At 67.3% G+C, this 11508-nt stretch overlaps 1 protein-coding gene across 1 annotated transcript; it reads right to left on the reverse strand.

The window, feature by feature from the left end:
* Window positions 1-2309: 2309 nt before the first annotated feature.
* Window positions 2310-8306, reverse strand: SLC8A2 (solute carrier family 8 member A2; the record flags this gene model as incomplete). Its single annotated transcript, XM_082785791.1, has 7 exons — window positions 2310-2686; window positions 3431-3706; window positions 4434-4533; window positions 4613-4737; window positions 5388-5405; window positions 5558-5661; window positions 6511-8306. 7 exons carry the CDS (start codon window positions 8304-8306, stop codon window positions 2310-2312), a joined length of 2796 nt encoding a protein of 931 aa, XP_082641917.1.
* Between the last annotated feature and the right edge of the window lie 3202 nt (window positions 8307-11508).

An 11508-nucleotide genomic window follows, 5' to 3' on the forward strand; every position in this document is an offset into this window, starting at 1 on the left:
TGGTAACGCCTCGAGGCCACGCCCACCCCCGTTGTCGCAAATGTCAGCCCTCGCCTGACGGCCGCCGCTGTCGCCATGGTGACCCCGCCCCTCTGTGCTGTCGTCACGCTGACCCCGCCCCCGCCGCCATTTTAAGCCCGCCCTGTTGCCATGGCAACGGCCGGCCTGCACTGAACCCTATGGGGGGGTCCTATATGGCCTGTAGGGCCCTAAACGGCCTATAGGGGCCATAAACACCATTATAGGGGCCCTAAACACCCTTAGAGGGGTCCTAAACACCCTTAGAGGGACCCCATGCATCCTATAGGGGTCCCATACAGCCTATAGGGGTCCTAAACGTCCTATAGGGGCCCTAAACACCCTTATAAGGGTCCTAAACACCCTTAGAGGGGCCGTAAACATCCTTATAGGGGCCCCATATAGCCCTATAGGGGTCCTAAATATCCTTATAGGGGTCCCATACAGCCCTATGGGGTCCCATATGCCCCCCCCAGCACCCTCAGACCCCTATGGGTTCCCATACACCCCCCAGCACCCCTATGGGGTCTCGTATGCACCCCCCAGTGCCCTATGGGGTCCCGTAGCCCCCCCATATACCCGCTATGGGGTCCTGTACGCCCCTATAGGGTCCCCTAGACCCCCAAACACCCCTATGGGGGGGTTCCCTACACCCCTATGGGGTCCCCTACACCTCTATGGGGTCCCCTAGTCCCCCCCCAAGCACCCCAGACCCCCCCAGACCCCATAGGGGTCCCATACGCCCCCCCACACCCCTATGGGGTCCCCCAGCCCCCTATAGCCCCCCCATACGCCCCGACCCCAAAGACACGCAGCGAGCCGGTGGCTTCCCGGGGGGTTTTTTTTTGGGGCCGGGGGGGGACCAGCGCCGCGACAGCCCCGCAGCCCCCCGGCGGGCCGAGCCGCTCCGAAACCGGGGTTAAAAAGGGGGATTTTAGAAAAAAAAAACAACAAACCCCGCGCTATGAGGGGGGGGGGGGGCGTCGGGACCCTATAGGGGTGTGGGGACCCTATGGGAACGGGGGGGGCAGGGGGGACGGGGGGGGACCCTGGGGGGCGCAGCTCCCTGAGAAGACCCCGAGGGGGGGCAAGGGGATCCCGAGGGTGCTTGGGGACCTGGGGGGGGTCCTGGGGGGTACAGGGACCTTATGGGGACCCTATAGGGACCCTATAGGGGCATGGGGACCCAACAGGGCCGGGGGGGGCCTATGGGGACATTGGGATCCCAAGGGGACCCCAAGGGGACCCTATAGGGACACAGGGACCCTATGGGGACCCACTGGGGAGCTATGGGGATCCTTTGGGGACACGGGGGTGGCAGAAGGGCCTTGAGGGGACCCTATGGGGCCACCACGAGGACCCTACTGGGACACGGCCCCGGGAGGCCCCATCCCTCCCCCCACAACCACTGCGTGTCCCTTGGCGTCCCCATCACCCCCATTGTGTCCCCATTGTCCCCATTGCATCCCCATTGGCCCCGTTGCATCCCCATTGCCCCCACAGCCCCCCCGTTGCCCCCATTAACCCCATTGCATCCCCACTGGCCCCATTGTGTTCCTATTGGCCCCATTGTGTCCCCATTGGCCCTGTTGCATCCCCATTGCCCCCACAGCCCCATCATTGCCCCCGTTGCCCGCCCATTGCCCCTGTTGGCCCCATTGCATCCCCATTGGCCCCACTGTGTTCCTATTGGCCCCATTGTGTCCCTGTTGACCCCATTGCGTCCCCATTGTGTCCCCATTGACCCCAATGCCCCCCCATTGCCCCTGTTGGCCCTGTTGCATCTCCATTGGCCCTGTTGGCTCCATTGTGTCTCCATTGCCCCCATTGCATCCCCATTGGCCCCATTGTGTCCCTATTGGCCCCATTGCGTCCCCATTGGCCCTGTTGACCCCATTGCGTCCCCATCATCCCCCAGCCCCCCCGTTGCCCCCATTGCCCCCCCGTTGCCCCCACTCCCCCCCTAGAAGCCCTGGATGTGGCAGTAGGCCTCGAGGCTGGCCATTGCGTCCCCATTGCCCCCATTGCGTCCCCATTGCCCCCATTGCCCCCCCATCACCCCCTCAGCCCCCCTATTGCCCCACACCCCCCCGTCGCCCCCCCTAGAAGCCCTGGATGTGGCAGTAGGCCTCGAGGCTGGCCATTGCGTCCCCATTGCCCCCATTGCGTCCCCATTGCCCCCATTGCGTCCCCATTGGCCCCATTGCGTCCCCATTGGCCCTGTTGACCCCATTGCGTCCCCATCACCCCCCCATCACCCCCATTGCCCCCCCGTTGCCCCCACTCCCCCCCTAGAAGCCCTGGATGTGGCAGTAGGCCTCGAGGCTGGCGAAGAGCACGTAGAGCAGCCAGAGGCCGAGGAAGAGCGCGGCCGTCAGCAGCTTGGGGGCGCGCGGCCCCCCCAGCTCGCCCCCGATGGGCGCCCGGCGGCGGTAGAGGAGGACCCCGATGCAGACGAAGGCGAAGATGGTGAAGAGGGTGACGGAGAAGGCCAGCGTGCCCGTCTGCACCTCGAAGTCCCGGCCCTGCGCCGCCCAGTAGATGGCCGCCACCGACCAGGCCACGCCGAGGCCCAGGAAGACGTTGACGGCGTTGGAGCCGGTGACGTTGCCGATGGAGGCGTCGGCGCACTGGTCCTGCAGGGCGGCCACCTTGCTGGCGAACGTGTCTGCGGGGGGAAAAAGGGGGTACGGGGTGTGGGGTGTGGGGTGTGGGGTGTGGGGTATAGGGGTATGGAGTATGGGGTATAGGGGATTTGGGGTATGGGGATTGGGGTATGGGGATTGGGGTATGGGGATTTGGGATACGGGGATTTGGGGTATGGGGATTGGGGATTGGGGTATGGGGATATGGGGATTTGGGGTATGGGACATGGGGATGTGGGATATGGGTTATGGGATATGGGGATTGAGGATATGGAGATGGGGACATGGGGACATGGGGACGAGATGTGGCAGTATGGGGTATGGGGTATGGGGATTGGGGATGTGGGGTATGGGACATGGGGATGTGGGGCATGGGGATATGGGATATAGGGTATGGGGTATGGGGATTTGGGGTATGGGACATGGGGGCACAGGGGCACAGCAGGGGCACGGGGACAGCAGCTCAAGGACACGGCGTGGGGACACGAGGACGCGTGCCCCAGAACCGTGTCCCCCCCACAGCCCTGTCCTCTCCCCCTGCTCCTTGTCCCTGTTCCCAATCCCATCTCAATCCCATCCCAATCCCACCCCACCCCAACCCCACTCCCACCCCAATCCCAATCTCACCCCAACCCCAACCCCAACCCAATCCCAACCCCAACCCCAACCCCAATCCCAATCCCAACCCCAATCCCACCCCACCCCAACCCCACTCCCACCCCAATCCCACTCCCCCCCCAACCCCAACCCCAACCCCAACCCCGCACCAGGGATGGAGGTGCCGAGGGCCACGAAGACGACGGCGTTGACGGAGTCCTTGAGGCCCACGGTGCAGCCGAAGTGCGCGGCCAGGTCGCCGATGAGCGCGGTGAGGACGCCGATGAGGAGGATGGAGACGCCGAAGCAGGCCCAGCCGTTGCAGTACTCGGTGGGGGGCACGCAGGCGAACAGAACCTTCCAGAAGACGGTCAGGAAGTGCATCACGTAGTCGAAGCACGACGGCAGCCGCTCCTCCCGCCCGTCCTCCTCCTCCTCCTCCTCGCCTGGCGACGAAGGCGCCGTCAGCCCCCGCGGGGACGGCCCCAAAAACACGGTGCCGTGTGGCCCCAAAACCTGGCACCGTGGCCCCAAAAGCTGGGGCTGTTTGTCCCCAAAACCTGGCACCGTGTGCTCCCCAAAAATTGGCACCCTGTCCCCAAAACTCAGGGCTGTGCATCCCCAAAACTTTGGGCCTTGTGTCCCCAACACCTGGAGCTGTGTGTCCCCAAAACCTGGTGTCATAGCCCCAAAATCTGGGGCTGTGCACCCAAACCCAGCACCGTGTCCCCAAAACCCATCACCATGTCCCCAAAACCATTACCATGTCCCCAAACCCATCACCACGTCCCCAAAACCTGTTACCATGTCCCCAAAACCTGGCATCGTGTCCCTAAAACCCATCACCATGCCCCCAAAACCGTTACCATGTCCCAAAACCTGGCACCATGTCCCCAAAACCCATCACCGTGTCCCCAAAACCCATCACCGTGCCCCCAACCCCATCACTGTGTCCCCAAAACCCATCGCCACGTCCCCAAAACCCCATCACCATGCGCCCCCAAACCCCACCACCAACCCCAATCCCCCCCTGTACACCCCACCCTGTGCCCCCAGCACCAGGCACCCCGTCCCCGACCCCGTGTCCCCCCCCTGACCCCGTGACCCCGTGTGCCCCCCCGGTGACCCCCGGTGACCCCCGGTGACCCCCGGTGACCCCCGGTGCCCCCGGACCTGCGCTGACGGTGATGGCCTCGAGGAACTGCTCGCGCCACGAGTGCGTGCCGATGACCATGGCCAGGTTGGTTTTCTTGATCAGTTTGTCCACCGTGTTCTGCGGGGACGGGCGGTGAGACCCCAACCCCGAGCCCCCCCCCGGACCCCCCCAACCCCCCCGGACCCCCTCCCCGTGCCTTGAAGTCGTAGGACTCCTCGATGACGACCTCGAGGCGGCAGTTCTCGCCCAGCACGGGTTTGCCCATCTCGGCGATGCGCCGCGCCTCCTCCTCCTCCGCTGACAGCTTGCGGTCGCCGTCGGCTGCGGGGACGCCAAGCGGGGACGGGGACGGGGACGGGGACACGGTGTGGGGATGGGGACGGGGTGTGGGGACAGGGGATGGGGACAGGGACACGGTGTGGGGATGGGGACGGGGTGTGGGGACAGGGGATGGGGACAGGGACACGGTGTGGGGATGGGGACGGGGACGGGGATGGGGCATGGGGACACGGTGTGGGGCATGGGGACAGGGTGTGGGGATGGGGTATGGGGACGGGGTCAGGGTGTGGGACATGGGGACATGGCATGGGGACAGGGATATGGTGTGGGGATAGGGTGTGGGGACAGGGACACGGTGTGGGGACGGGGATGTGGCCCTGGGATGTGGCATTGGGACAGGGACACGGCGTGGGGCCATGGCATGGGGATGGGGTGAGGGGACAGGGACAGGGACACGGCACCAGGATGTGGTGTGGGGACCGGGACATGGGGACAGGGACTTGGTGTGGGGACAGGGACGTGGCACTGGGACACGGTGTGGGGCGTGGGGCTGCAGCGTGGGGCACGGCACGGGGCTGGGACACGGGGACACGCGGGGACAGGGGACGGGTGGCGCAGGGCTCGGCGGGGACCCCGGCCCTGGGTGACCGAGGGTGGGCGAAGAGGAGGAGGAGGAGGAGGAAGGCTCCTACCTTGGCTCAGCAGGAGGGCTGCGAAGGGGAGAGGGCGGTGGTGAGAGGCTGCCCTGTGCGTCCCCATGTCCCCAAAGGTCCCCAAAGGTCCCCAAAGGTCTCCAAATGCCCCCAAATGTCCCCAAATGCCCCCAGATGTCCCCAAATATCCCCAAAGGTCCCCCCCGTACCCGAGATGCCGCGTTTCAGCCAGCGGGGCTGCCCCAGCTCGATGAAGAAGTTCTCCCTCTTCTCGTACTCCTCGGCGTCCACGATCTTCACCCGCAGCGTTTTCCTGTGCCGGGGGGGGGGGGACACGGGGGGGGGGCACCGGCCCCGTCAGGGGGCGCGGGGGCGGCCCCCCCCCAACCCCCCCAGCATCGCCCCGTCCGTCTGTCCCTCCGTCTGTCCGTCCATCTGTCCGCCCAGCCGGGTCTCCCCAGCCGCCCCCGTGGCCACCCGGCACGGCCGGCTGGGCACTTGGCCGGCCGCCCCCTGCCCCCCCCCGTCCATCTGTCTGGGTGTCCCCCCACCCATCCGTCCGTCCGTCCTCCCCTTCATCCACCCATCCGTCCGTCCGTCCGTCTGTCCGTCCATCCACCCGTCCCCCCCCAGAGCGCACAAGCAGAGGGCGCGCGAGCAAAGCGTGCAAAGGGCTGAGCGCACGGGGGGGGCACGAGCACGGGGCTGGGTGTGCAAAGGGTGAGCATGAGTAGGGGACGGGTGTGCAAAGGCTGAGCTCACCAGAGGTGCACAAGCACAGGGTGCACAAGCAGGGTCCAAGCAGGGTCCAAGTGTGCAAAGGCTGAGCTCACAAGGGGCACCCAAGCTGGGTCCGGGTGTGCAAAGACTGAGTGCATGAGGAGTGCACAAGCACGGGGTGCCCAAACAGGGTCTGGGTGTGCAAGGCTGAGACACGAGGGATGCACAAGCATGGGGCACCCAAGCTGGGTCTGGGCGTGCAAGGCTGAGCTCACAAGGGATGCACAAGCATGGGGTGCCCAAACAAGGTCCGAGCGTGCCAAGACCGAGCTCACAAGGGACACCCAAGCCGGGTCTGGGCATGCAAAGGCCGAGCACACGAGGGCTGCACAAGCACGGGGCACCCCCACGGGGCCTGCCCGAGCCCCGCGGTCCCACTCACGCCGTCTCGTCGTTGCGGAACTCCAGCTCCCCGCAGGCGTCCTCGTAGTCGACGCCGCCGCCGCGGGCGGTGCCCTCCACGGTGCGGTAGGGCAGCAGCACGGTGCCGCGGGCGCCGGAGCCGCGCAGCACCGTGGCCTCCAGCGCGCCCTGGCACTCGCTGACGTGCAGCAGGCGGTCCTGGAAGGCGAAGATGCCGGCGTGGTCGTCGTCCAGGATGGTGACGGTGGCCACCAGCGGCGTCACCAGGCGGCCCTTGGGGTGCTCGGCCGAGTCGGCCTCGAACATGCCCTCGGCGTCGCCCACGCGCAGGTTGAGCAGGCGCACGAAGAAGTGCTCGTCCTCCTCGAAGATGTCGTCGTCGATGATGCCGATCTGCAGCTCCTTCTGCGTCTCGCCCGGCTTGAAGATCAGCGTCCCCTCGCTGTACTCGTAGTCGGAGCCCGCCTTGGCCGAGCCGTCCTCCGTCTTGTAGTCCACGTAGAAGGTGTGGTTGGCCTCGGCGCCCTGCTGGCACGCCACCGACAGCGTCACCGAGCCGCAGTTCTCCAGGCAGTGGTAGGCGCAGGGCTCGAAGAAGATGCGGCTGCACGCCTCCTCCTCGGCGTCCGACGGCACCTCCAGCAGCGCCGAGGAGCGCTTGGAGAACTCGGCCACGTGCTTCTTCAGGACGTTGCCGGCGCCGGTCATCATGCGCGTGGCCTGGATGCGGTAGAAGGCGCGGCTCTTCTGCTGGTGCAGCAGCGCGCAGTAGTTGGCCATCTCCACCAGCTGCTCCAGCTCCTTCTCGGGGTGCTTCTGCTTCAGCTCCTTCAGGATCTGGATCACCTCGCGCCGGCTCTCGTCCAGCTCCTTCTCCTCGGCCGTGGGCGCGGGCAGCGCGGGCGAGGCGCTGACGGCGGTGACGGCGGCGACGGGGGTGGCGGTGGCGGTGGCGGCGGAGCCTTCGGCCTCGCGGCGCTCGGCGGGGGGGAAGCCGCCGTCCAGCTCGATGCCCTTGGGCAGCTCGCCCTCGGTGCCGATGATGATGCCGCTGCGCGGGTCGGCGCGGTAGCGCTTGTAGACGTACTTGTAGAAGAGGAGGCGCTTGTCGGCCGCCCAGGCGAAGACCACGCAGACGGGGAAGAAGACGAGGGTGAGGAGGGCCTCCCACACCTGCACCACGCCGGGCGAGATGACGGCCAGGATCAGGTAGAGCCAGATGTAGGCGAAGATGCTCCAGGAGGCGGTGACGAAGAAGACCCGCAGGTGCTTGATGCGGCGGCTCTCGCCGCTGGGGATGACGTAGACGCAGACGGCGATGACCACGAACATGTTGAAGGCGGCGCTGCCCACGATGGTGCCGGGGCCCAGCTCCCCCGCCTGGAAGTTGTGGCCGCACACCTCGATGACCGAGAGCAGGATCTCGGGCGCCGAGGAGCCCAGCGCCATCAGGGTGAGGTTGGAGACCGTCTCGTTCCAGATGCGCACCGTGCCGATGCTGGTCTCCCCGTTGGCCTTGGTGATGGTGATCTCCTTCTCCTTGGAGGTGATCACCTCGATGGAGGCCATGAAGCGGTCGGCGATGATGGAGACGCCCAGGAACATGTACATCATGGCCACGAAGTAGACGATGGCGCGCGCCGCCTTGTCGCCGAAGGAGGGGTTGTCGGGCTGCCAGACGGGCAGCAGGACGCCGGGCTGGCAGCGGTTCGAGCCCTGGCACGTGCCGGTGCCGTTGGCCTCGGCCGCCGGCTCGGGGGCGCAGGGCTCGGCCAGCAGCAGCGCCGCCACCAGCGCCGCCCGCCGCGCCGCCATCCCGGGGCCTGCGGGGACAGCGGGGTCAGCACCGGGGGGACGGGGTCGGGGTCGGGGTCAGGATCGGGGTCAGAGTTGGGGTTTGGGTCAGGGTGAGGGTTGGGGTCAGGATCAGGGTCAGGGTCGGGGTCAGGGTTGGGGTTGGGGTCAGGGTTTGGGTTGGGGTCAGGGTTGGGGTTGCAGTGGGGTCGGGGTTGGGGTCAGGGTCAGGGTAGGGGTTGGGTTCGGGGTCAGGGTTTGGGTTGGGGTTGGAATGGGGTCAGGGTTGGGGTCAGGATCAGGGTCAGAGTTGGAGTTGGGGTCGGGGTCAGGGTCAGAGTCGGGGCTGGATCAGGGTCAGGGTCAGGTTCAGGGTCCGGGTAGGAGCTGGGGTCAGGATTGGGGTCAGGGTCAGGATCAGGGTCTGGGTCGGGGTTGGGGTCAGGGTCAGGGGATCAGGTTTGGGGTCAGGGTCAGGGTTGGGGCTGGGGGGAGGCAGCAGCCTCCGTCCCACCCCACAGAGGCCGTGTGGTGCTGGGGGGGAACCGGGGGCCTCTGGGGGCAGCACAGTGGGGAGGGGGAGGATGCAATGGGGACGGAGATGTAATGGGGCTGGGGAGGATGCAATGGGGTTGGGGGCAATGCAGTAGGGTCGGGGACAAAGTAATGGGGATGGAGAGGTTGCAGTGGGGCTGGGGACCGTGCAATGGGGCTGGGGGCGTTACAATGGGGTTTAGGGCGATGCAGTGGGGTTTGGGACCATGCAATGGGTTTGGGGCGATGCAGTGGGGCTGGGGGCGATGCAGTGGGGCTGGGGTCAGCGCGGGGGGTCCGGGGGCCGCGGGTGACGCCCAGCAGCGGGGTCGGGGCCGCGGGGAGCAGCGAGGGCCCCGCGGCCGCCCACGGCTCCGGGGGCGCGTGGGGTGCGTGGGCGCGCCGAGGCCCCGCCCTGGCAACCGCCTTGTTCCCATGGCAACGGAGGATGGGAACGGCTAAAAAAAGGGAGACGGAGGGGGACGGGGGGACCCCGAACGGGCTGGGGGGGGGGCTCGGGGCTGCTTTCCACCACCCCCCCTTGGAGACCCCCATGAGCCCCACGGCGCGGCTGCTTCTGCCCCATGGGATCCCCACGGGGAGCTGCAGGGAGAGGCATCGCTGCCCCATAGCGCTGCCCTATAGCTCTGCCCCATAGCACTGCCCCATAGCGCTGCCCCATAGCTCTGCCCCACAGCTCTGCCCCATAGCACAGCCACATTGTGCTACCCCATAGCACTGCCCCATAGAGCTGCCCCATTGTAGTGCCCCATAGAACAGCCCCACTGCACTGCCCAACCCAACCCCATAACACTGCCCCATAGCACAGCCCCATCCCACCCCATAGAGCAGCCCCACTGCACTGCCCAACCCCATAGCACTGCCCCATAGCACAGCCCCACAGCCTCATCCCACCCCATGGCACTGCCCCACTGCACCCCATAGCACAGCCCCACAGCACTGCCCCATAGCACAGCCCCACAGCACTGCCCCATAGCACAGCCCCAGCCGCCCCCCGCCCTCGCTGGGTGCCGGAGCCCCCAAGCCCTGGGCCCATCAGTGGGGGCAGGAAGCCCCCAGCCCCATCCCCTGGCCCCGCTGGCTGGGGGCCGGCGCCTCCGCCGTGAGCGGGCGCAGGGCTGTAATTAATGTAATGGCCTCATTAGCAGCGGCTGGGGGAAACAGCAATTAAAGCGCCCAGGGGGGCGGCTGGGGGGGAGGCGGCAGCGCCGGGAGAGGAGGTCCTGGGGCCCTGTCCCCGTGTCCCCATGTCCCGTGTCCCGTCCCCATTTCTTGTCCCCCTGTCCCATCCCATGTCCCGTTCCCATCCCCGTCTCTTGTCCCCGTGTCCCGTACCCCTGTCCCGTGTCCTGTCCCCAAATCCCATCCCCGTACCCCCATCCCTATCCTTGTCCCTCTCCCCGTCCCATATCCCGTCCCATATCCCATCCCCATCCCTGTCCCCGTATCCCATCCTTGTCCTCATCCCCGTCCCCATATCCCGTCCCTGACCCCATCCCCAACCCTATATCCCCGTTCCCATCCCCAGATCCCACCCCTGACCCTAAATCTTGTCCCTATATCCCTGTCCCCATATCCCATCCCTGTCCCTGACCCTATATCCCGTCCCCAACCCCAGGTCCCATCCCTGACCCCATAACCTGTCCCTGTCCCTATATCCCTGCCCCCATATCCCAGCCCCGTCCCCGTCCCCTCAGCCCAGGTCTGGTCCCAGCAGCTCCTCGGGGAACCCCCGGGGGTGCCCCCAAACCCCGGGGGTGCCCCCAAACCCCGGGGGGGTCCCCAAAACCCCGGGGGGGCTGCCCCAGCCCCGAGCATCGCCCCCGGCTCGTGGAGGAGGAGGAGGAGGAGGAGGAAGAGCGGGGGGGGGGGGGGCGGGGGGGGGCGGGAGGGGGGCACCTGCTGCTGCTGCAGGAGCGGCCGGGGCCGGACACCCACGGGGGGGGGGGCACCCATGGGTGGGGGGGGCACAAAAATGGGGAGGGGGACACACACGGGGGGGGCACCCCCACATCCCCTTCCAGAAGCATCCAGTGGGGGGGGGGGGGGAATTGGGGACCCCCCCCCTCAATTTTAGGCTGGGGGGAGCCGGGTGCCCCCCCCGCAATAAACCGTGGGGGGGGGGGGCCGCGGAACCCCCCCCTCCATCACCCCCCCCCCTTGCTCTTCACCCCCCCACACTCCTCCTCCTCCCCCCCCCAAACGGGGGGTGCCCCCCAGCCCCCCCCCGCCCCCCCCCACCCCCCCCTTTTTCCCCCCCCTCCCCAAATTTTCCCGTTCCCCCCCCAAACGGGGGCGCCCCCCCCCCAGCCACCTGTTCCCACCCACGGGAACTCCGCCCCCGCCCCCGAGCCCCCCCCCCTTTACCCCGTGACCCCCCCACGACCCCCCCGGACCCCCCCCGGACCCCCCCGTGCCCCCCCCCCCTCCTGTGCCCCCCCCCCACCTGCGCTGCGTCCCCGCTCCGTTACTTCTCCATGGCGCTGCCGCGAGTGGGAGGGCGGCTGGGGGGGGGGGGGGGGGCGGGGAAATTATGGGGGGGGGGGGGGGGGGCGGGGAGCTCAGCCCGGTGCTGCCCCCCCCCAAAAAAAAAAAAATTAAAAAAAAAAATAATTAAAAAAATAAAAAAATCGGCGCCGTTCAGCACCGGCAACGCGGACAGCGCCCC

Source organism: Aythya marila (assembly GCF_965140915.1).
Source record: "Aythya marila genome assembly, contig: HAP1_HAP1_SCAFFOLD_92, whole genome shotgun sequence".
Lineage (NCBI taxonomy): Eukaryota > Metazoa > Chordata > Aves > Anseriformes > Anatidae > Aythya > Aythya marila.